The 26,921-nt window shown below is 43.3% G+C and overlaps 1 protein-coding gene across 1 annotated transcript in view; it reads left to right on the top strand.

Moving 5' to 3' along the window:
• The window catches only part of LOC121580062 (SH3 and multiple ankyrin repeat domains protein 2-like), a 169,831-nt gene that overhangs the window by 63,027 nt on the left and 79,883 nt on the right, over window positions 1-26,921 (top strand). The window contains exons 10-12 of the mRNA XM_045208952.1: window positions 11,690-12,116; window positions 16,341-16,474; window positions 17,346-17,459. Coding sequence (XP_045064887.1) covers window positions 11,690-12,116; window positions 16,341-16,474; window positions 17,346-17,459 — 675 coding nt within the window. The remainder of the gene's footprint in view (window positions 1-11,689; window positions 12,117-16,340; window positions 16,475-17,345; window positions 17,460-26,921) is intronic.

Below are 26,921 nucleotides of genomic sequence, written 5' to 3' on the forward strand. Positions count from 1 at the left end.
CGATGGGCAACACGGACTTTCAACTCCCTCCAAAGATTTTCTATGGGGTTGAGATCTGGAGACTGGCTAGGCCACTCCAGGACCTTTAAATGCTTCTTACGAAGCCACTCCTTCGTTGCCCGGGCGGTGTGTTTGGGATCATTGTCATGCTGAAAGACCCAGCCACGTTTCATCTTCAATGCCCTTGCTGATGGAAGGAGGTTTTCACTCAAAATCTCACGATACATGGCCCCATTCATTCTTTCCTTTACACGGATCAGTCGTCCTGGTCCCGTTGCAGAAAAAACAGCCCCAAAGCATGATGTTTCCACCCCCATGCTTCACAGTAGGTATGGTGTTCTTTGGATGCAACTCAGCATTCTTTGTCCTCCAAACACGACGAGTTGAGTTTTTACCAAAAAGTTCTATTTTGGTTTCATCTGACCATATGACATTCTCCCAATCCTCTTCTGGATCATCCAAATGCACTCTAGCAAACTTCAGACGGGCCTGGACATGTACTGGCTTAAGCAGGGGGACACGTCTGGCACTGCAGAATTTGAGTCCCTGGCGGCGTAGTGTGTTACTGATGGTAGGCTTTGTTACTTTGGTCCCAGCTCTCTGCAGGTCATTCACTAGGGCCCCCGTGTGGTTCTGGGATTTTTGCTCACCGTTCTTGTGATCATTTTGACCCCACGGGGTGAGATCTTGCGTGGAGCCCCAGATCGAGGGAGATTATCAGTGGTCTTGTATGTCTTCCATTTCCTAATAATTGCTCCCACAGTTGATTTCTTCAAACCAAGCTGCTTACCTATTGCAGATTCAGTCTTCCCAGCCTGGTGCAGGTCTACAATTTTGTTTCTGATGTCCTTTGACAGCTCTTTGGTCTTGGCCATAGTGGGGTTTGGAGTGTGACTGTTTGAGGTTGTGGACAGGTGTCTTTTATACTGATAACAAATTCAAACAGGTGACATTAATAGAGGTAACGAGTGGAGGACAGAGGAGCCTCTTAAAGAAGAAGTTACAGGTCTGTGAGAGCCAGAAATCTTGCTTGTTTGTAGGTGACCAAATACTTATTTTCCACCATAATTTGCAAATAAATTCATAAAAAATCCTACAATGTGATTTTCAGGATTTTTTTTTCTCAATTTGTCTGTCATAGTTGACGTGTACCTATGATGAAAATTACAGGCCTCTCTCATCTTTTTAAGTGGGAGAACTTGCACAATTGGTGGCTGACTAAATACTTTTTTTCCCCACTGTATATATACACACACACACACACACACACACACACACACACACACACAGTACCAGTCAAATGTTTGGACACACCTACTCATTCCAGGGTTTTTCTTAATTTTTACTATTTTCTACATTGTGAAATAACACATATGGAATCATGTAGTAACCAAAAAAGTGTTAAACAAATCAAAATATATTTAATATTTGAGATTCTTCAAAGTAGCCACCCTTTGCCTTGATGACAGCTTTGCACACTCTTGGCATTCTCTCAACCAGCTTCACCTGGAATGCTTTTCCAACAGTCTTGAAGGAGTTCCCACATTTGCTGAGCACTTGTTGGCTGCTTTTCCTTCACTCTGCAGTCCAACTCATCCCAAACCATCTCAATTGAGTTGAGGTCGGGGGATTGCGGAGGCCAGGTCATCTAATGCAGCACTCCATCACTCTCCTTCTTGGCCAAATAGTCCTTACACAGCCTGGAGGTGTATTGGGTCATTGTCCTGTTGAAAATGCAGAATGCTGTGGTAGCCATTCTGGTTAAGTGTGCCTTGAATTCTAAATAATTCACAGACAGTGTCACCAGCAAAGCACCCCCACACCATCACACCTCCTCCTCCATGCTTCACGGTGGGAACTACACATGCGGAGAACATCCGTTCACCTACACTGCGTCTCACAAAGACACAGCGGTTGGAACCACAAATCATCAATTTGGACTCCAGACCAAAGGACAGATTTCCACCGGTCAAATGTCCATTGCTCATGTTTCTTGGCCCAAGCAAGTCTCTTCTTATTATTGGTGTCCTTTAGTAGTGGTTTCTTTGCAGCAATTCGACCATGAAGGCATGATTCACGCAGTCTCCTCTGAACAGTTGATGTTGAGATGTGTCTGTTACTTGAACTCTGTGAATAACTTATTTGGGATGCAATTTCTGAGGCTGGTAACTCTAGTGAACTTATCCTCTGCAGCAGAGGTAACTCTGGGTCTTCCATTCCTGTGGCGGTCCTCAGTCTCATCATAGCGCTTGATGGTTTTTGCGACTGCACTTGAAGAAACGTTAAAAGTTCTTCACATATTCCGGATTGACTTACCTTCATGTCTTAATGTAATGATGGACTGTCATTTCTCTTTGCTTATTTGAGCTGTTCTTGCCATAATATGGACTTGGTCTTTTACCAAATAGGGCTATTTTCTGTATATTATTTTTTGTATATTATTTTTTGTGTATAGTGTGTATTTTTATATTGTACAGTATTATACAGGGCACCTTTGGAAAAGATACCTACTATAGGTCTCTATGTCTTCCCAGTCAAAATAAAGGTTAAATAAATAAAAGGTTAAAGTAAAAGTAGTCAAAAATATAAATAGTAAAGTACAAATACCCCCAAAACTACTTAAGTAGTACTTTAAAGTATTTTTTTTTAAGTACTTTACACCACTGGTGAAATGTGCGTACTAAACTCATGCACACACATACACACAAAGACACACACACACACACACACTTAGCTGGCTACAGCTAACCCTGAGCTCACAGAGGATGATTGCCAGTAATGATGGAAAGAGACATACACACACAACAGAGCACACACAGATATAAAATATGGCAGGACATGAGTTTAGCAAAAAGGTCAGGGGTGCCTGGCAGAAGGGCTCAGTGGAAGTCAGACTTAGTGAAGTGAAAGATATACGTGTGTGTGTGTGTGTTTGTGTGTGTGTGTGTGTGCGCTCATGTGTGTTTATTCACTCGCCTGCATACTCATGTGGGGTTGCCTGATATGAAAATGCAGTCGCAGGAGAATTTCCAAAATCCTGAAGAAAAAAATATATACAAAAATATATACTTATGTGAAAAGGAAATAACTGCAGTGCTTCTGCGATAGGCCTATATTTGGGTTACTAAAGCAATAAGGCATTAGGGGCCCGAAAACAGGTAGTCAGAGTACAGTATGTGGATATATATCACATTATGGTGTGTTGCCAGCAGCACTGCCTGTGTGAATGAAATCTGCCAAAAATGTATGGTATTGTTTTTTGTATTGCTTATGACAGAAGGTTTTCATTTCACAGTACAAACAAAATACGTTTTGTAGTAGCTTACATTGGAGCATCAACAACAGACAAGGCCTGCAGTTAGGAATTTCATTGATGCCCTCAACAAAGCTTGATATTCTACGAAGAGAGACATCCCGCTTGAGTTGCTTAGCAACACTAAGGATTTGTTTCCCATACAGCTGTTAGCGTATTCTATGGGAAGATGGGTTCCTCAGAAATCATGTGTATGTTCACTCAGTGATTATTATTATTTTTACATCTAAATGGCATTACTAATTGTTGGAGTGCATTTGACTGGATGTTAACTGTTATAATAGCCTAATCCAGTGGTTCCTTAAGTAGGGGACTTGGGAGAATTGACAAAATCCTGAAAAATAAAAATAAAAATATATACAGTATACAGTGAGGGGAAAAAAAGTATTTGATCCCCTGCTGATTTTGTACATTTGCCCACTGACAAAGAAATTATCAGTCTATAATTTTAATGGTAGGTTTATTTGAACAGTGAGAGACAGAATAACAACAAAAAAATACAGAAAAACGCATGTCAAAAATGTTATAAATTGATTTGCATTTTAATGAGGGAAATAAGTATTTGACCCCCTCTCAATCAGAAAGATTTCTGGCTCCCAGGTGTCTTTTATACAGGTAACGAGCTGCGATTAGGAGCACAAAGGGAGTGCTCCTAATCTCAGCTTGTTACCTGTATAAAAGACACCTGTCCACAGAAGCAATCAATCATTCAGATTCCAAACTCTCCACCATGGCCAAGACCAAAGAGCTCTCCAAGGATGTCAGGGACAAGATTGTAGTTTGGAGGAGGAGGAATGCTGCCTATGACCCCAAGAACACCATCCCCCACCGTCAAACATGGAGGTGGAAACATTATGCTTTGAGGGTGTTTTTTTGCTAAGGGGACAGGACAACTTCACAGCATCAAAGGGACGATGGACGGGGCCATGTACCGTCAAATCTTGGGTGAGAACCTCCTTCCCTCAGCCAGGGCATTGAAAATGGGTCGTGAATGGTTATTCCAGCATGACAATGACCCAAAACACATGGCCAAGGCAACAAAGGAGTGGCTCAAGAAGAAGCACATTAAGGTCCTGGAGTGGCCTAGCCAGTCTCCAGACCTTAATCCCATAGACAATCTTTGGAGGGAGCTGAAGGTTTGAGTTGCCAAACGTCAGCCTCGAAACCTTAATGACTTGGAGAAGATCTGCAAAGAAGAGTGGGACAAAATCCCTCCTGAGATGTGTGCAAACCTGGTGGCCAACTACATGAAACGTCTGACCTCTGTGATTGCCAACAAGGGTTTTGCCACCAAGTACTAAGTCATGTTTTGCAGAGGGGTCAAATACTTATTTCCCTCATTAAAATGCAAATAAATGTATAACATTTTTGACATTTTTGGCATTTTTCTGGATTTTTTGTTGTTATTCTGTCTCTCACTGTTCAAATAAACCTACCATTACAATTATAGACTGATCATGTCTTTGTCAGTGGGCAAACGTACAAAATCAGCAGGGGATCAAATACTTTTTTACCTCACTGTATACTAAATAATATATATTATAATATCGTCTTTGTATCTCAAAAGCATTGTAATTCAAATCTAAAAGATCAAATTCAACCAGACAGCGCCCTTAGATCATGGGAAAAGGCTGCACCTGACCGTTACACTTGAATCATTCCCATGGTGAATGGCAAGGCCTGCTATGTTATGAAATCACACACTATTGCAGAGACTTTGCTATTACAATTGATATGGTGAAAACAATCTGTGGGGAGTCAGAGGCACAGAAACACATCAATACCTTTGTCAGATAACACTGTTAAACAAATCATTTATGCTATTGCTAGCAATCAAGAGGAAACTGACTGAAGGACTAAAAAACTCCCCAGCTTATGCTCTCCAAATGGACGTTAGCTGTGAGGGCCGAGATGCCCATGCATTGACTTTTGTTCGCTCTACATGTCGGGCTGTTCGCTATACATGTCGGGGGATGCGATTCCCGAGGATGAAATGGCATAGGGGATGTTCAGTCTGCTGCGTGGCTATATTGACGAAAAACAGATTCCATATGGGATCGAATGGTGGGCTTTTGCACAGATGGGGCTCCATCCATGGTGGGACAGCGGGCAGCCCTCTGCACTCTAGTTATGAATGTGTCTCCCTCTGTCATATGGACGCATTACAGTATATGATACACTGAGAGCAACTGGTGGCAAAAGAGCTGAGCCGGAACTCGGATATAAAATGCAGCAGGTAACTTTGATTGTAAACTACATCAAACCACATTCCCAAAAACTACGTGGAGATATGGGATCAGAGCATGTCAATGTTCTATTTCACACCAAGGCTTGGTGGTTATCGAGGAGGAGTGTTGGAAATATTTTTCGCGTTGAGAGAGGAACTGTTGTCATTCACAATGAATGAACAAAAAAAAACAACAGACTACAGCATCAGTAAGTGTCCCAAACAAGTGATGACTGCTCAGGTCCAACACTTGGAAGAGCACTTTGGGACCTACTTTCCAATCCGGTTGACTGTGATCCTGGCTCAGTTGACCTGCCGATAAGTAAAATCGAACAGCTGATTGAGCTGTCACGTGACCGAATGCTGCAGACAACGCATTCACGGGTCACTACGGAGGAGTTTTGGTTCCTGACTCAAAGGGAATACCCTGCCGTCTCCCTCTGAGCATTCAAAACAACTTGGAACTCGGAATTGGGAGCTCAGAAATTCAGACTTCAGTGCGTTCAAGATAACTGGGAACTCTGAAAGAAACGAGCTCCGACTGGGAACAATCGTTTTGAATGGTCATCCAACTCAGAATTCCAACTCGGGAACTCAGGCCTCTTTCTAGATCTACAACTTTCCAACCTAAAGGTCACTGACGTCATGATTTGACCTCGTATTTTTCAGTTCCCAGTTGCCTTGAAAGCGCTATAAAACTCATGGTAGGCTAACCTTCGTCAGCTCATATCTCCGTGAAGCTGGATTCAGTCTGCATTAAAACCAAATATCTATCTACTTTGGGATTTTGGCAATGAAGCCCTTTATCCACTTCCCCAGAGTCAGATGCACTGGTGGATTACATGTTTATGTCTCTGTGTCCAGTATGACAGAAGTTAAATGTAGTTGCACAAGCATGCTAGCAGATACTCATAGACATCCAGTAAGCATCTGCCTCTGGTTCCAAAAGTTGCATGTTTGAATCCAGTGATAGAAAGTTGTTTTTGATATTTTTGTTTTAAAGGGATAATTCAGACATTCCCATTCAAGTTGACATTTGACAGTGGGTGGACTGGCAGCCATCTTTCTGGTAGTAATTGGAAGTTTCAATTCAATTTAAATGTTAATGGTGTACTCGCTAAATTGCAGGGGTCTGAAGGGATAGGTCCATTCTATGAATTCTATTTCTATGATTGAAATGACACCCACCATGTATTCGAGAGGATACTTTGTCTCAACCGATGACTGGCACAACACAAACACTTCAGATTATGTAAAATAGAGTCTAAGCTACAACAAGCTAAACAAATTCAAGCCTTTTTTTCAAGAAATCACAGAATAGTTTGACAACCCTGTTTGTAAGCTTTCAGATTATATCAAACTCAACCGCTTATCTTTTTCAGTGACGAAAACATGGATGTCTCATGGTAGGATGAGGTATGCAAAATGGGTCAACTTTGAGCACCTCTATCTCCTGAATGTTTTGTCATTCAGGTAACTTTCTGGCTACTTGCACCATGGGCAAATATGTATGAAAGGTTTCGTTCAAATCAAAAGGAGTGCAGTCAGAAAATGATTGAAATCATATGGAATTATGTTTTAATGAATTAACAACATCAGTCAATGAAACATTATGTCAAGTTCACCTTAAAATCCTTACATGTCCAACTAGTCTTCCACACAGTAGAACGTGTACGCATGATCCTGAGAGAGAGAGAGAGAGAGAGAGAGAGAGAGAGAGAGAGAGAGAGAGAGAGAGAGAGAGAGAGAGAGTGCTTTCGCACGTCTGCCAGGCGGGATCATGTGCGTTGCGATCTGGCACCCGATTTCCCGCGCGCTAAGCTCCATCGGTCGCTGTCCATGGTACCTGCCGCTACATTTTTCAGTGACCACAGTGAAAGTCTGATTATGCAGAAATTGTGAACATTGGAGTAACATAGAAAGGGGTGAAAATGAAGTCTTTTCTCAATGCCTTAAAAAAGGAAGGTAGGTCTATCACCTTTACGCGTCTGGGTCCAAGTTTTATTTGCTTTTGACTCATAATTAGACGTCATTGTCTTCCTTCGCTACTGCGCGTTCACTTTCAACTTTCTCAGGGGGTATTTTTATCCCTGTGTGGCACACTTTCAATAATTTCATCTGCTCCAGAAAGTAATTCTACATTTCGGTCTTTTTTGAATGTGAGGAATATAGCTAGGTCTGTGCGTTGTGGATTCATGCATGCAATTGTCATCCTGATTTAAACTAGCAGTACTTATAAAAGTATATGGTTTTACATGTGTAGTTCTTTTTAGGTTAGAGGTTCTTTAACATGTAGGATAAATTATAGGTTCTGTCATAGATTAAACGTTGGCACGCATTAGAGTGGTTTCCAAAAAAAATTGTTATGATTCAGTCTTCTACAAAAGGTATTTATAGTCTCCTTCACCAATCAACTACTGTGTGTTGATTATAGCCAGCGAGAGGACACACGGTGTATCTGTCGTTACCCTGGTCCACGGGGAAGAAAACACACCCACCAAAATGAGTGGATGACTTACGTCACCAAAACGGCTCTGCCTGGTGCATTATGGATCCATCTGTCTGTGTGTGAAAACAGTTGGTCCCTTAACCCTTTACTTCCATCTGGCAGGCTATTTCTTAATGAGATGTACTCAAAATGGATCTATGAGTACTGCATTTTTTGTTTTATTTCAAAGTTCATTGGTAGGCTACAGTAAAATCCCTTGGTTGCAAGACACTGACCAGAGCTGATCACTCATTGCCCTTTGACCTTTGTTCTCTTAGTATTAGAGAGCAGCAGTGAATTATATAGATCACACTGATTGCTTTCCTCTCTTATATAAGACACTTCTTTCCCTTGGTTCACTATTCCTACAGAGGAATGTGCCCTCAAAGCACATCACTGAGCTAAGGACCCTTGGACTAAACACCTCCCTAGTCATAGACTGTTCTCTCTGCTACCACACGGCAAGCAGTACCGGAGCGCCAAGTCTAGGTCCAAAAGTCTTCTTAACAGCTTCTACTCCAAAGCCATAAGAGTCCTGAACAGCTAATCATGGCTACCCGGACTATTTGCACCCCCTCTTTTATGCTGCTGCTACTCTGTTTATTATCTATGCATAGTCACTTTAACTCTACCCACATGTACATATTACCTCAATTACCTCGACTAACTGTCACGACTTCCGCCGAGGCTGCCTCCCCTCCTTGTTCGGGCAGGCTTCGGTGTTCGTCGTCACCAGCCTTCTAGCCACTGCTGCTCCATATCTCATCATTCCATTTGTCTTGTCTTGTCAATTACACACACCTGGTTCCTATTATTATAATTGTTTTATTTTTAAGGGTTCCCTCTGCCCCCCTTGTCCTTGTGGGTGATTGTTTATTCGTGAGAGTAGTGTAGCTCGGTGGAGCTACTCGTACCTTGTTATTGCCGGGGTAGATATTTCCCCTGTGCCTGTTATTGTTGGAGCTACCGTTACCTTGTATTGCCAGGGTAGATTTGATGTGTGCTTATTACATGCCACAATTGAGAGCACAATTAAGAGCTGTGTGTGTGTGTGTGTGTGTGTGTGTGTGTGTGTGTGTGTGTGTATGTGTGTGCATGTGCACACGCACATGTCTGCATACTTGCATGTATGTCAGAGTGTCAGTCCTGGGTCAAACTATGGCAAATACTTTCAAGTACTTAAATTTAGTTTGCCCAGTACAATAGAACCAATCAAAGGAGTCGAAAAGTTTGAACTCCATGCTGCCTGGCAGTTAGGAGCATTGGCCCGTAACTGAAAGGTTCCTTGATTGAATCCCAGAGCTGACAAGGTAAAAATCTGTAGTTCTGCCCCTGAGCAAGGCAGCTAACCCACTGTTCCCCGGGCACCGATGATTTCAATTAAGGCAACCCCCCCCACACACCTCTCTGATTCAGAGGGGTTGGGTTATATGCGGAAGACACATTTCAGTTGAATGCATTCAGTTGTACAACTGACTAGGTATCCCCCTTTTCTTACATCCAGTGCACCTCAGTTGTGCTAGGCATTGGCCTTTTAGTTGTTCCAAAGGTCACAACCAAAACGTTTGGTGAGGCTACCTTCAACCACTATGGTTCTGTCCTTTGGAACAGCCTGCCGGAGGATCGGAGGGCCTCAGAAACGGTAGACATTTTAAAAAAAGATCTTAAGACACCTTTTTAGCCTTACTTAAGGTGTTTTTAGTCATAATATCGGTTTTATTTATTTTATCCCATATTATATATCTTATTTATGTTTATTTATTTTAATGCATTAGTCTCTCATATCCACTGTTATTTTATTATTGTTTTTACTATTTGAATATCTCTTTTAGAAAATGTAGTGTTTTATTTGTCTTGATTTAGGTGTATTCATAGCCTTTGTGTGTAATGTAATCATGTCAGTGACACCAAGCATATTCAGCATCCTCCCACACACGAGGATACTGTCTTCATGCCCCACACAACAGCTGGGCATTCTTATGGTTTACTGTAAGTGTTTGGAATGTGGTTTGTTAACATTGGGGGTGTGGTTAGATAGCAGTGTGGTCCTGGTTGTGGTCAGGGAGTGTGGTTGTGGTCAGGGTATACACTCTTATGGTGAAGTGTTACTTCAAGTGTGGTTGTGGTCAGGGTATGTGTTCGTGATTAAACAGGATGTGGTTGTGGTCAGGTGGTGTGTAAAGCAGTGTGGGCCTGGTTGAGGTTGAGTTAGAATTGATCAGGCTGTGGTTGTGATTTTGATAGTGGTTATTGTTAGGTAGCGTGAAGGTGTATTAAGATGGCTCCAGTCTCTGCTAAAGCCAAAAGCCTGGCTGGCACATACTCTCTTGCTCTCTCTCTCAAACACACACACACTCTCTCAGGTGTGCGTATCAACCCCCACAGTGTGTGTGAAACGCATGTTGTCTAGTCCAGTGCGCTCAATCAAAGGCTGCTTCATATCTCACACACAAACACCAGCCCCTAATCGGCAGAAGAGCTGCCAGCACCTTAGCATGTTAGCTCATTAGCAATTAGTGCCGCTCTTCATCTCTACGCACTGGTGAAGGAGAGAGAAAGTGATGTGATGGGAAAATGGTCTAGGACTTTGTCACTGACACAGACAATGATGTATTGAAACCCTCTTAGATGAGGCTAGGGCTAAGTGAGGGCTTTTAGCACTATAGGCTAGGCTAACCTGTGGCTAGCTGTACTGTAGCTATTAGCATAGAATGCCTATAAGACACTTAGCCACCGTGATCATAATGCTAGCATCCAGTCTACTACAGTAAGTCAAAGTTTAACAACAAATGCTAATGCTATCTCTATTGTTGATCACCTTCTCACATTGAAAGCGTTGTTGGGTCTTTGGTGCGACTGCAGGCTCCTTCCTGCTACTTCCTCCACTGCTCTATTTGCGAGTGGAGCCAAAAGTGCTGCAGTTGCACGCTTGTCAGTGTGATATTATACTCTAATGCTGAAACTCCACTGGGAAATAAGCGTGGCCCTCCATTATGGTTCAATCACACCATTGCTGGTGGGGCAGAGGAGCTCAGCTGTACTTCGGTGCAATAATAATCATCATCATGTTGGGATCATAATGACTTGGATGTCTATGAGAGGGCCAGCCAGGGCCATCGTGTGTGTGTGTGTGTACGTACATGCAAGCGTGTTTCAACTGTTTTACAATAAGGGATAGATGGACACCTTTGGGGAAGAAAATAGTTATTGACTGATTCCCATCAAGAAAATCAATCAGACACATCACCCTACAGGTAGTGATTGATATTCTGTGTCCGTGTGTCCCGTGTGCGTGTTATTAAGTAAGTAAGTGCGTAAGTACGAACATGCTTGCATGTGTGCTTGTGCGAATGTGAGTAAAATCGCAGGGCAATAAATGTATTATTGAAGGTTATCTCTTGGAGTGCTCTCCATTTCATTCTCTACCTATCAGGTAGGCTAGTCCCAGATCAGTAGATGTGAAGGAAAGGAAAGGGAGGAGTGCTACTCTGTTCCTCACATGTCTCTCCACCACAAAGTCTAGCTCTCTAAGACATGAACAGAGAGTGAAATGGCTCATCAGACACAGACACCTATTTGTAAGGGTCAGGCAGAACTGGTTTATCAGATAATCAATGAATGGCCCTCTCTCTTTCTCTTTCTTTCTCTCCCTCATACCCAGTGCCTTTCCACGAGGCCCCGGAATACTCCAAGCGGCGTCGGGCCCCTCCCCCTAACAGCAGCAGCGGTAGCTCCCTGGCGGCCCCCCGGGTCCTGCTGCGCTCCAACAGTGACAACAACCTCACGGTGAGCCAGGGGCCCCCCCAAGACTGGCCCCAGCCCCAGGTACCCCCCCAGCATCACGGACCCCAACACGGAGGGGTTGGACCCCCCACCTCCACTTCCCACCGTAGCCTCTCTCCACAGCTGCTCCAGCAGATGCAGGGGAACCCCAATGGCACTGTGAGGACCATTGGCCAGGGGTGCCGCAGTACCAGCGTCGGGGTGGTCCCCCGGAGTCGGTCCCCGTCCCTCAACCGGCTGGGAGAGGAGGCCCGCAGGCCGCTCCCGCAGACACATGTACAGACACAGCAGCACAGACAACCGAGGTCAGTAGGAGGAGAATCAGCAGAGACAGACACATGTAGGCACACACTTTACCCACACACCACACACACGCATGCATGCGTATGTACATATGTGTGTGGCTGTATGTGTGTGTGTGCGTGCATGCGCCCTGCGGATTAGACACTGAAGGCTTTATATTGCTGGTGACATAACCTTAGATCTGCACAGTACTGATTAAGACGCCATGCTCCCTGTCCTCCTTGACAGATTAATACAGACATATGGCACTGTCTTTCATCCACACATTCTGTCCGTCACTGGGAAGGAGAGAGCGAGAGAGAGAGAGAGAGAGAGAGAGAGAGAGAGAGAGAGAGAGAGAGAGAGAGAGAGAGAGAGAGAGAGAGAGAGAGAGAGAGAACAATTAAGAGCTTGACAAAGAGAAACAATGGGAGAGAGGGGGATATAGGGAGGAGAGAAAACAAGGGAAAGCGAAATGTCGAATGAGGGAATAAGTGTGTAATTTGCCATGACATGTTGACAGCCATGTCATTTTCCTATGGATGTTTAACACTGCAACCCAGGATGGGTTGGACATTGGAGTTTCACTTCATCTCCATCCTCCCCTCCAAATCCTTCCCAATCCCATGTCCATCTTGCCTCTTGTCCTCTCCACTTCTTCATCTCCTTCAATCCCTTCTCCTTCCATCCATCAGCCTTTCCCTCCTATTTCTTCCCTCTTACCACTCATTCCATCATACTCTCCTTTCCGCTCTCAGTTCATCCTCCACCTCCATTTACCCCTTAAGGCAGGGTTCTTCAATTCCGGTCCTGGAGGGCCGAAACACTTCTGTTTTTTATTTCTACCTGGTAGTTAATTGCACTCACCTGGTGTCCCAGGTCTGAATTAGCCCCTGATTAGAAGGAGAGGAGGAAAAACAGAGGTGTTTTGGCCCTCCAGGACTGGAATTGAAGAACCCTGCCTTAAGGCATCAGCTAGACAAACCGAACAACTGTGCTCCAATACTCCCTTAAAAGACCTTGGATTGAAAAACGAGAAAAAAGCAGCAATAGTACTGTTTGTCCATTTTGAGACGCTGTAGCAAGTATACGGTTCCTCAAAATAGTCAGAATTAAACAAAGATAACTCAAGAAATCTGTCATTAATTTTAACGTTTTTGCCAAAGAGATCTTAGTCACGCAATCTAACTAAGCTGTTTGGTGCAGTATTTTTCAAATGTTTTTTTTTTCTCATGAAAACTAGTTGTCTATCGTTGAATGACAACAAAGACTTTATTGAAGAATCCCTACTGTTGACCAATCACCGACGAAGGGGCGTAGACTTCGGCTCCGAACTTCGGCTTGCCTCCTGCAAAAATGTTGTGTGCCCGAACAGCCGGGAAAAAAAAATCAACAAAGTCCAAAACTAATGAAAACATCACTAAATGTCGTCATAATATATGCACGAACTCTACCAAACTGGTTCGGCTGGGAAGCATGCGGACGCCTTTATTCTGTCCTCTGCCCACTCCCTCCATCCTACCTTTTCCCCCTTTTTCAGCAACTCCCTCCCTCACTTCTCTTCTCCCTCTCCTCTCCCCTTTTGTTAACCCTCTATCTTTCCATCCATCCTCTCACCTCTATCTCTTCTCCCTTTCCCTCTCTCCTCTGACTTTTTTGCTTTAGAAAATAAAGATGTGTGTGTGTTTGTGTGTGTGTATAGATCTGGAATGGGGCTAGATCTCCATAGGCTCAGGGTTTAGGAGAGGAGTGGTGTTTAGGACGGTGACCCACTTACCTTCTCTCTCTCCCCCCCTCCCACTCCTCCTAAATGCCTCCTCCCTATTTCTCTCCCTCTCTCTCTCTCTCTCTCTCTCTCTCTCTCTCTCTCTCTCTCTCTCTCTCTCTCTCTCTCTCTCTCTCTCTCTCACAATCACTCTCATTCTATCCCACCCTCTCACTATCTCTTTCTCTCTGCATGGCTGTGTTTGAATACTTACCATGGTGCTGTTGCTGGGGCTTACCACCAAGTGGAGCTCCAATACAAATATCCAACAGATCAACCCAGACACCAATGGATACACAACATTAGGTCCATCTCAGTAGTGTAGTAAACGTGTGGTTTCATCTGTAGTTGTACTCAAGCAGATGTACAGTGGGGAAAAAAAGTATTTAGTCAGCCACCAATTGTGCAAGTTCTCCCACTTAAAAAGATGAGAGAGGCCTGTAATTTTCATCATAGGTACATGTCAACTATGACAGACAAAATGAGAAAAGAAAATCCAGAAAATCACATTGTAGGATTTCTAATGAATTTATTTGCAAATTATGGTGGAAAATAAGTATTTGGTCAATAACAAAAGTGTCTCAATACTTTGTTATATACCCTTTGTTGGCAATGACACAGGTCAAACGTTTTCTGTAAGTCTTCACAAGGTTTTCACACACTGTTGCTGGTATTTTGGCCCATTCCTCCATGCAGATCTCCTCTAGAGCAGTGATGTTTTGGGGCTGTCGCTGGGCAACACGGACTTTCAACTCCCTCCAAAGATTTTCTATGGGGTTGAGATCTGGAGACTGGCTAGGCCACTCCAGGACCTTGAAATGCTTCTTACGAAGCCACTCCTTCGTTGCCCGGGCGGTGTGTTTGGGATCATTGTCATGCTGAAAGACCCAGCCACGTTTCATCTTCAATGCCCTTGCTGATGGAAGGAGGTTTTCACTCAAAATCTCACGATACATGGCCCCATTCATTCTTTCCTTTACACGGATCAGTCGTCCTGGTCCCTTTGCAGAAAAACAGCCCCAAAGCATGATGTTTCCACCCCCATGCTTCACAGTAGGTATGGTGTTCTTTGGATGCAACTCAGCATTCTTTGTCCTCCAAACACGACGAGTTGAGTTTTTACCAAAAAGTTATATTTTGGTTTCATCTGACCATATGACATTCTCCCAATCCTCTTCTGGATCATCCAAATGCACTCTAGCAAACTTCAGACGGGCCTGGACATGTACTGGCTTAAGCAGGGGGGACACGTCTTGCACTGCAGGATTTGAGTCCCTGTAGGCGTAGTGTGTTACTGATGGTAGGCTTTGTTACTTTGGTCCCAGCTCTCTGCAGGTCATTCACTAGGTCCCCCTGTGTGGTTCTGGGATTTTTGCTCATCGTTCTTGTGATCATTTTGACCCCACGGGGTGAGATCTTGCGTGGAGCCCCAGATCGAGGGAGATTATCAGTGGTCTTGTATGCCTTCCATTTCCTAATAATTGCTCCCACAGTTGATTTCTTCAAACCAAGCTGCTTACCTATTGCAGATTCAGTCTTTCCAGCCTGGTGCAGGTCTACAATTTTGTTTCTGGTGTCCTTTGACAGCTCTTTGGTCTTGGCTATAGTGGTGTTTGGAGTGTGACTGTTTGAGGTTGTGGACAGGTGTCTTTTATACTGATAACAAGTTCAAACAGGTGCCATTAATACAGGTAACGAGTGGAGGACAGAGGAGCCTCTTAAAGAAGTTACAGGTCTGTGAGAGCCAGAAATCTTGCTTGTTTGTAGGTGACCAAATACTTATTTTCCACCATAATTTGCAAATAAATTCATAAAAAATCCTACAATGTGATTTTCTGGATTCTTCTTTCTCAATTTGTCTGTCATAGTTGACGTGTACCTATGATGAAAATTACAGGCCTCTCTCATCTTTTTAAGTGGGAGAACTTGCACAATTGGTGGCTGACTAAATACTTTTTTTCCCCACTGTATATGTGTGCTTGTTCTTCTCCTTTGGTTATGCTGGCGGGGTGGTGGCGGGTACTCTCGCAAAAAAATAAGAAGAAGAAAGATCTGAGACTTTCTGTAGGAAATGTATCAATTGCGTCTCAGAAAGGTAAGGACAGTCTCTCTCTCTCTTCCCTGTGTTGGGATGTCTTTCTGCTTGTGTGAACCCAGTGTCCTCTCCTCCCTACCCAGAGGACACTGCAGGGATCAGCAATACTGTATGTGGGCCAGCTTCCATCCTGCCCCATTTACAAGCTCCATAAATCAGACACTTCCTGTACCACTCTCCTCACTCCTGGTTCTGTTAAGGACAGCGGTGTAACTTAAGAGTTTATAATATATACTCTGTATACTGTGGTACTCTGTCAAATGTGGCATGTACTATTATGCACTCCTCTATCTACCTCTTCTGTCCTATATCCTCTTCTCTCTCACCCCCTCTTCCATCTCCTCTCCTCTCTTCCCTCCTTCCAACCTCTCTGTCCCCACCCTCCAGTGGTAATGTGGAGGTGGTGGTCCAGCGGAGGAAGATGTACAGTGCCGTGCCAGGGAGGCACTTTGTGGTGGTCCACGCCTACCATCCACAGGCCGAGGGAGAGATCACACTCTACAAGAACGACAGGGTTAAAGGTGAGACATTTGGGAGTGTTAAGGAAAGAACATACAAATACAATTGTATTACGCTTAACACTGCTCTACCACTGGATACATTTGTGACACAGATGGAAATTAGCTCAATCTGGTGCAACATGTTGTGCATGTGGTCCTTGAGAAATAAACTAATAGAGAGCAATAATAATGGCGTCTTTTTCTAAGTAGTAACTCCACGATGGCTTGTTGGCCAAAGCATATTGGGGGGGGGCATTTATGTATTCAAAACAAGCACATAAAGGCTTCATAATTCTTAAAGGTAATGTTAACTAGCTAATATTATCTCATAGAACAAAACGTATAAGATCTCCTAAGCCTGTGTTAACCTCAGACCTTATTTTGGCGTTTATCCCAAAACCCCATTCAAAACAAATCAAATCAAATTGTATTTGTCACATGCGCCGAATACAACAGGTGTAGACCTTACAGTGAAATGCTTACTTACAAGCCCTTAACCAACAATGCAGTTAAAAAAAAAAAAAGTGTTAAGTAAAAAAATAGATAAGTAAAAAAGAGCAGCAGTAAAATAACAGTAGCGAGGCTATATACAGGGGGTACCGGTACAGAGTCAATGTGCGGGGGCACAGGTTAGTCGAGGTAATTGAGGTAATATGTACATGTAGGTAGAGTTAAAGTGACTATGCATAGATAATAAACAGAGAGTAGCAGCAGCATTCATTGGAATGGCTGAACAAACCAGAGGTAATTAATTTCCGTTTTTTAGGATAACAAGCTGGCGAGCTCTTTAAACACAGGTACCATGCGATCCGCAAGTGACATTTACTACAGGACATGTGCTGTGTATAATGATTCTCTCTCTCTCACCAAACTCCCCCTCCCCTCGCTCCAGTTCTGAGCATTGGAGAGGGGGGGTTCTGGGAAGGCAGTGCCCGGGGCCAGGTGGGCTGGTTTCCTGCGGAGTGCGTGGAGGAGATTCCTGCCAAGCCCAGCGAGGAGAGGACGCGTAAGTCATTAAGCATGCTGACCCAGATATTTGGGATTTGGGGAATAGGAGAGTTGGGGAGCGCTGAGGAGGAGGAGGGATGATTTCTGCTCCATGGATCCCCCTGCTGGCATCCTAGGGCACTGAGCCCCACTTTTCCACCCAGGAGATAATTGGGCTCAGCACAGAGACTGTTTAGTGTGTACAGATCCAAAAAAATTGGATTGGTGTAATGTGGAGGAATATGGAGGGAAGTCTCCTAAGCCCAATTGACACACTAGGTGGAGCAATCAGAATTGACTTGCCTACCAAAGGTGTGCAGGGGCTAGGGGGTCTTTCCAGACTGACAAGAAAGATGAACGGAGAGAAAGAGGGAGAGACGGAGAAGGGAGGGAGTTGGATGGAGGGAAGGCCTGATCCCCCACATTCCTTCTCTCCCCTCTCCCCCCCCTCCTCCTCCTCTCCTCTCAAGCCCCACTGTCAGATGTCAGACATATGGGGCTTTGACAGTGGTGTGTATTCATGGATGCCAAAGGAAGCCAGGCTTCCCCAAAAAAAGTACCAAGAAAAAAAGACAAAAACATATTTGATCTTTCATGTCTCTGTGTTTCATAATTTTCCATCAATTCGCAAGAGGCTGAATGTACCTCACTGGAGAAAGCATCTGAGCGAGCAAAACAGCGCCCCTCTGTCTCTCTATGTGTAACCCATCTATCTGATGCTGTCTGGTCAAAAAGAGTATGATATTGTTGCCGCCCATAGCATTGAACGCAAGGGAAGCCAGCGAGCATTTGGCCTCCCTTTATATTTTAAAAATAAAACAATAGCCAATCAGCGTTGAGCTAAACTGAGTGATCTCAACTGTGAATGGTCCTGGTGCACAAAAAAAAAAAACTGTCATGGTCACACCAACCACATCACATCAAAAGCAAAACGTCATTTACAAGATAAACTGGAAGTGTTGCATCTCGTTGTGTTGTTGTCCTCTGGTGGCTAAAATCATCTCTTTTTTTAAATTAAGGGAGATAGGGATTTGGACTTGTGGTTTTACTTAATTCTCCATACTAGCCAATTAATATAACGGCGATTCTGATCCAACCATAAATACATACATTGTGCACCTGGCCTGAGAGGAGGGAAGTTCAATGTAGCTAGCTAGATGTAATAGGCTATTGTTAACTAGCTGGCCTGGCGTATCGTTGCCCATGAAAGGAAGTTAGGATAGCAAGCGAGCATTTTAGCCAGGTAGCCTAGGACAACAAAAACGTAAAGTGTGAACTGTATGACAGTCACACCGTTTCAGCAACATGAAAGAGAGGAGGATGTCATTGCCGTTTCTCTACAAGTAGGGTGAGTCAACATGTTTTTTCTACTGCCACGGACACACACACACAAATCAGTCCCATGGACAGCCACATCATATTTAGCTTATGTTGATTGGACTAAATTGTTTTTGGTATCTTTTAGTTGTCACTGTATTAGACTAAGCGTAGGTGATTTGATGATGAAGTTGAAATGGTGTTGGAATAGTGGAGGCAGCTCCTGTTTACTTTTTGACTCGCGGTAACTCTCAGTGGTTCTAAATCAATAGTTGTTTAGTAGTCCGGAAATGTTGGAAACATTAACTTGCTGGACTATGCTGTAGGTCATGTAACTGTTTGCGACATGCAATATGCTATGATGCTCTCTGATTGGGATGAAACAAAGGTGTGGTTGAATTTATACTTCCACTGTCTTCTTATTGTCTCGGCCTTAGGCCTATATTCCACGGTAGCAAGGCATATGAACCAGTGGAGGCTGATAATGTCTGTAATGGAGTCAATGGAATGGCATCAACCACATGGAAACCACGTGATTGATACCATTCCATTGACCCCATTCCAGCCATTATTATGAGCCGTCCTCTCCTCAGCAGCCTCCACTGGTATTAACTAACAGGTTATAGAGAAAACAATACAATTATCACAACACATAAGTTCCCCAGTGATTTTACCCACGTACAGCTACTGGGCTTTGAGCTAGTATGTTACTGTGTGCGTGTTCACTGCTGTGTCATCAAAGGCCTTCGGATATATTTGCCAGCTTTGTAGAGTATGATCTGCCTCATGACCTTTAAATCAAGGGGACTTCTGGGTATTATACGCTAGCACCCTGACATAAGTGTGACATCACTCGTGTATGTCATGGTTGTCATCCTATTGCTGATACCCATAATAATTTCTGGAGGCTTAGCTTGTGTTCCTTCCCATTCCCATGCTATTGGTCAATAACCACATTAGCCATCACTCTATCTGTGCTAGCTCAGATATTGTTGCTAACCATAGTTCGGTAAACATAATAGAAATCATTACTCTGTTTTGTGCTACCCATAGCACTAGAATGGTCTTAGCAAGAGCTAACCTGCAATCCTACTACTGTTAGCCATAGCAAAGGGTCACTAACGGTCCAATTCCGATTTTCAGACTCAGTGTAGGCTAAATGTACTAGCTAAAGGTGAAGTGAGGTGAAGGCAGGCAGTGATAGCATGTGTTAGCCTCTCTCTCTCTCTCTCTCTCTCTCTCTCTCTCTCTCTCTCTCAATCTATCTCTCTCTCTCTATCTCTCTCTGTCTCTCTCTCTCTCTCTGTATCTCTCTTACATGTGCTCTACATGAACAGGCCCTGTCTCTCTGTTCTCTCTTCTCTCTGCTAGGCTAGGCTAAGCGCTACGCTGCACTGCTAACTCAGCTGTGCTCTGATGTCCTCTGGGCTGCAGGGGAATGAACACATCACGCTCCATCCCCTTCTCTCTTTCTCTCTCTCTCTTTCAACTGGCCCATTTATTCTCTCTATGCCCACCCTCACTTTCTGTCATCTTACTCTCTCTCTCGCTCTCTCTCTCTATGTCAATATTCCTCTGTTGTTTTATTTTATTCACTCTGTCTCTCTCTCAATTAAATTCTACTTTGTTGGCATAATTGCATAATACAAAATGCATTCTCTCTCTCTCTCATATATATATATATATATATATATATATATATATATATATATATATATATATATATATATATATATATATATATATATATAGGGCAGTAGGGGGCAGATGGGGCACAGCATGCCCCTATTTCCTGTCTGGCTGTTCTCACCCCCTCCCTCCGACACCCCTTCTGACCCAGCCCTGGAGCTCTTGGCAGGGCAGACACATCACCAGATCAGAAGTACCTTAGGGCTGCCCCCAAGAATGCCTGTCAGAAAAGGGGAACACGGTATGGTAGTAGCTAGCTAGCACAAACCCTCACGTGTTCATTGCGAATGCATGGATAGCAGGACTTGAAAGTGTGAATATTGGTCTGATTGTCTACCTTACTTACATGTACTTACTTGTACTCTTCTTTATTTTTAAAGAGGACAGTTTTTATATTGGCAAATCAGTAACTACCCAGCTTAAAATTCTAGGGAGAGGGAATCTTTTTGTAATGTTACCCTTAATGTTCCCTAACGTTTGAGTGTCCAGTTTTCCGTTAGTTAGAGGAACATGCTATCTATGTTAGCAAAAACCTTCTGAGAATCTTTTTTGCATGTTTTGGTGTTAAAATTAGGAGAACATACCCTTAATGTCAAACAGAACTTATCTAGAACGTGGTTACAATGTCCTCAGAATATACAACAATGTTCTAGACGTGTTTTATGGGATGTTGCAAGAACATTCATGTGTCCAGTTTTCTGTGGGTTAGGAGAATATTCCATCAACGCCCCACCAAACATGCGCAGAACAAATCAAATCAAATCAAATTGTATTGCTTACACACACATATTTAGCAGATGTTATTGCAGGTGTAGCGAAAAGCTTGTGTTCCTAGCTCCAACAGTGCAGTAGTATCTAACAATTCACAACAATACACACAAATCTAAAAGTAAAAGAATATAAATATATAAATATTGGGACTAGCAATGTCGGAGTGGCATTGACTAAAACACAGTAGAATACAGTATGTAAACATTATTAAAGTGACTAGTGTTCCATTATTAAAGTGACCAGTGATTCCATGTCTATGTACATAGGGCAGCAGCCTCTAAGGTGCAGGGTTGAGTAACCGGGTGGTAGCCGGCAAGTGATGGCTATTTAACAGTCTGATGGCCTTGAGATAGAAGCTGTTTTTCAGTCTCTCGGTCCCAGCTTTGATGCACATGTACTGGCCTTGCCTTCTGGATGATAGCGGGGTGAACAGGCCGTGGCTCGGGTGGTTGATGTCCTTGATGATCTTTTTGGCCTTCCTGTGACATCAGGTGATGTAGGTGTCCTGGAGGGCAGGCAGTGTTCCCCCGGTAATGCATTGGGCAGACCGCACCACCCTCTGGAGAGCCCTGCGTTTGCGGGCGGTGCAGTTGCCATACTAGGCGGTGATACAGCCAACAGGATGCTCTCAATCTTCTCAAAACGTAAAATATTAATGTTCTAGACACATTTCATGGGAATGTTGCAAGAACATTCATCTGTCCAGTTTTCTGATGGTTAGGCCAATATTCCATCAACGTCCCAACAAACCTACACAGAACATGGTTGCCATGTTCTCAGAACATAAGATATTCATGTTCTAGACACGTTTCATGGAAACATTGCAAAAACATTCATTAAATGTCTCCCACCAAACATACTCTGTGAAAGGTCCTGGCATATTTATTTTTTACATCTTTATTTAACAAGGCAAGTCAATTAAGAACAAATTCATATTTACAATGACGGCCTGGTAAGAGACAAAGGCCTTCCTGTGGGGATGTGGGCTGGGATAAAATATCTAAAAACAATGTAAAACAAAATGGACAACACAGACAGAAGTCACTGGCAACAACACAAATACAACAGCAAACAAACAGTGTATGTGTGTGTATGTGTGTGTGTGTGCGTGCAGGCATGTGTGTGGTGTGTGTGAAGTAAAACAGCATGCTACCGTACATAAGGCAATGCAAACTAGTGACATCGGGTGAGAACTAGAAACAACTACATGTCTCAACAACCTGTTCATCTATTTTTCCTTTGAACTCCTCCAGGGACACCAGGACCTGGAGTTTTAGTTTGGCTTGGAGGGAATTCCAAGACCAGGGGGCTGAGTAATGAAAGGACCTTTTTCCATGCGTGGTTCAAATTTTCAGGACTGTTAGCATAAAACAAGATTGAGATCTGAGCTTGTATGTGTTTTCATTTCGAGCTAGAAAAGAGGATAGATAAAATGGCAGTTTTCCTAAAATGGCCTTATAAAGAAGAATGTACCAGTGTTTGAGCCTGCGTGTTGCTATTGATGTCCACCCAACAGCACTGTAGCGATCACAATGGTGAATTAGACGTCTCTGATTGGTGACAGAACAAACGGCTGCATGATACAGAGTCAAGAGCCTTCACTGTAGAGCTTGAGGCTTGCACATAATTAGTATCACCATAGTCCAATACTGAGAGAAAAGTACAAGGAATCAACTATTTTCTGGCAGCAAAGGAAAAACAAGCTTTGTGAAAGTAAAACTAAATGCATGCTCTTCAATCGAACGCTGCTCTGTGTATATCAATGATGTCACTCTTGCTGCTGGTGACTCTCAGATCCACCTCTACGCAGACGACACCATTTTGTATACATCTGGCCCTTCATTGGACACTGTGTTAACAAACCTCCAAATGAGCTTCAATGCCATACAACACTCCGTCCGTAGCCCCCAACTGCTCTTAAACGCTAGTAAAACTAAATGCATGCTCTTCAATCGAACGCTGCTTGCACCCGCCCGACCGACTAGAACCACTACTCTCGGCGGGTCTGACTTAGAATATGTGGACAAATACAAATACCTAGGTGTCTGGTTAGACCGTAAACTCTCCTTCCAGACTCACATTAAGCATCTCCAATCCAAAGTTAAATCTAGAATCGGCTTCCTATTTCGCAACAAAGCCTCCTTCACTCATGCTGCCAAACATGCCCTCGTAAAACTGACTATCCTACCGATCCTTGACTTCGATGATGTCATTTACAAAATAGCCTCCAACACTCTACTCAGCAAATTGGATGTAGTCTATCACAGTGCCATCCGTTTTGTCACCAAAGCCCCATATACTACCCACCATTGTGACCTGTATGCTCTCGTTGGCTGGCCCTCACTACATATTTGTCACCAAACCCACTGGCTCCAGGCCATCTATAAATCACTGCTAGGCAAATCCCCACCTTATCTTAGCTCATTGGTCACCATAGCAACACCCACCCGTAGTATGCGCTCCAGCAGGTACAGTTGAAGTCGGAAGTTTATATACACCTTAGCCAAATACATTTAATCTCAGTTTTTCACAATTCCTGACATTTAATCCTAGTAAAAATTCCCTGTCTTAGGTCAGTTAGGATCACAACTTTATTTTAAGAATGTGAAATGTCAGAATAATAGTAGAGAGAATGATTTATTTCAGCTTTTATTTATTTCATCACATTCCCAGTGGGTCAGAAGTTTACATACACTCAATTAGTATTCGGTAGCATTGCCTTTAAATTGTTTAACTTGGGTCAAATGTTCCGGGTAACCTTCCACAAGCTTCCCACAATAAGTTGGGAGAATTTTGGCCCATTCCTCCTGACAGAGCTGGTGTAACTGAGTCAGGTTTGTAGGCCTCCTTGCTCGCACAGTTTTTCAGTTCTGCCCACAAATTTTCTATAGGATTGAGGTCAGGGCTTTGTGATGGCCACTCCAATACCTTGACTTTGTTGTCATTAAGCCATTTTGCCACAACTTTGGAAGTATGCTTGGGGTCATTATCCATTTGGAAGACCCATTTGCGACCAAGCTTTAAATTCCTGACTGATGTCTTGAGATGTTGCTTCAATATATCCACATCATTTTTTTATGGCGTATTTGGAGCAGTGGCTTCTTCCTTGCTGAGCGGCCTTTCAGGTTATGTCGATATAGGACTCATTTTACTGTGGATATAGATACTTTTGTACCTGTTTCCTCCAGCATCTTCACAAGGTCCTTTGCTGTTCTGGGATTGATTTGCACTTTTCGCACCAAAGTTCGTTCATCTCTAGGAGACAGAACGTGTCTCCTTCCTGAGCGGTATGATGACTATGTGGTCCCATGGTGTTTATATTTGTGTAGTATTGTTTGTACAGATGAACGTGGTACCTTCAGGCATTTGGAAATTGCTCCCAAGGATGAACCAGACTTGTGGAGGTCAACAATTAATTTTCTTAGGTCTTGGCTGATTTCTTTTGATTTTCCCATGATGTCAAGCAAAGAGGCACTGAGTTTGAAGGTAGGCCTTGAAATACAGTGGGGGAAAAAGTATTTAGTCAGCCACCAATTGTGCAAGTTCTCCCACTTAAAAAGATGAGAGAGGCCTGTAATTTTCATCATAGGTACACGTCAACTATGACAGACAAATTGAGATTTTTTTTCTCCAGAAAATCACATTGTAGGATTTTTAATGAATTTATTTGCAAATTATGGTGGAAAATAAGTATTTGGTCACCTACAAAGAAGCAAGATTTCTGGCTCTCACAGACCTGTAACTTCTTCTTTAAGAGGCTCCTCTGTCCTCCACTCGTTACCTGTATTAATGGCACCTGTTTGAACTTCATTTTCTGGAATTTTCCAAGCTGTTTAAAGGCACATTCAACTTAGTGTATGTAAACTTCTGACTCACTGGAATTGTGATACAGTGAATTATAAGTGAAATAATCTGTCTGTAAACAATTGTTGGGGGGGGGGTTTGATACATACACTACCGGTCAAAAGTTTTAGAACACCTACTCATTCAAGGGTTTTTCTTTATTTTTTACTATTTTCCACATTATAGAATAATAGTGAAGACATCAAAACTATGAAATAACACATATGGAATCATGTAGTAACCAAAAAAGTGTTAAACAAATAGTATTAGTAATTATTTATATATATATATATACAGTGAGGGAAAAAAGTATTTGATCCCCTGCTGATTTTGTACGTTTGCCCACTGACAAAGACATGATCAGTCTATCATTTTAATGGTAGGTTTATTTGAACAGTGAGAGACAGAATAACAACAAAAAAATCCAGAAAAACGCATGTCAAAAATGTTATGAATTGATTTGCATTTTAATGAGGGAAATAAGTATTTGACCCCTCTGCAAAACATGATTTAGTACTTGGTGGCAAAACCCTTGTTGGCAATCATAGAGGTCAGACGTTTCTTGTAGTTGGCCACCAGTTTTGCACACATCTCAGGAGGGATTTTGTCCCACTCTTCTTTGCAAGTCATTAAGGTTTAGAGACAGACGTTTGGCAACTCGAACCTTCAGCTCCCTCCACAGATTTTCTATGGGGTTAAGGTCTGGAGACTGGCTAGGCCACTCCAGGACCTTAATGTGCTTCTTCTTGAGCCACTCCTTTGTTGCCTTGGCCGTGTGTTTTGGGTCTTTGTCATGCTGGAATACCCATCCACGACCCATTTTCAATGCCCTGGCTGAGGGAAGGAGGTTCACACCCAAGATATGACGGTACATGGCCCTGTCCATCGTCCCTTTGATGTGGTGAAGTTGTCCTGTCCCCTTAGCAGAAAAACACCCCCAAAGCATAATGTTTCCACCTCCATGTTTGACGGTGGGGATGGTGTTCTTGGGGTCATAGGCAGCATTCCTCCTTCTCCAAACACGGCGAGTTGAGTTGATGCCAAAGAGCTCGATTTGGTCTCATCTGACCACAACACTTTCACCTAGTTCTCCTCTGAATCATTCAGATGTTCATTGGCAAACTTCAGACGGGCCTGTATATGTGCTTTCTTGAGCAGGGGGACCTTGCGGGCGCTGCAGTATTTCAGTCCTTCACGGCGTAGTGTGTTACCAATTGTTTTCTTGGTGACTATGGTCCCAGCTGCCTTGAGATCATTGACAAGATCCTCCCGTGTAGTTCTGGGCTGATTCCTCACCGTTCTCATGATCATTGCAACTCCACGAGGTGAGATCTTGCATGGAGCCCCAGGCCGAGGGAGGTTGACAGTTCTTTTGTGTTTCTTCCATTTGCGAATAATCGCACCAACTGTTGTCACCTTCTCACCAAGCTGCTTGGCGATGGTCTTGTAGCCCATTCCAGCCTTGTGTAGGTCTACAATCTTGTCCCTGACATCCTTGGAGAGCTCTTTGGTCTTGGCCATGGTGGAGAGTTTGGAATCTGATTGATTGATTGCTTCTGTGGACAGGTGTCTTTTATACAGGTAACAAGCTGAGATTAGGAGCACTCCCTTTAAGAGTGTGCTCCTAATCTCAGCTTGTTACCTGTATAAAATACACCTGGGAGCCAGAAATCTTTCTGATTGAGAGGGGGTCAAATACTTATTTCCCTCATTAAAATGCAAATCAATATATAACATTTTTGACATGCGTTTTCTGGATTTTTTGGTTGTTATTCTGTCTCTCACTGTTCAAGTAAACCTACCATTAAAATTATAGACTGATCATTTCTTTGTCAGTGGGCAAACGTACAAAATCAGCAGG

The sequence above is a fragment of the Coregonus clupeaformis genome, chromosome 3 (genome assembly GCF_020615455.1).
Source record: "Coregonus clupeaformis isolate EN_2021a chromosome 3, ASM2061545v1, whole genome shotgun sequence".
NCBI lineage: Eukaryota > Metazoa > Chordata > Actinopteri > Salmoniformes > Salmonidae > Coregonus > Coregonus clupeaformis.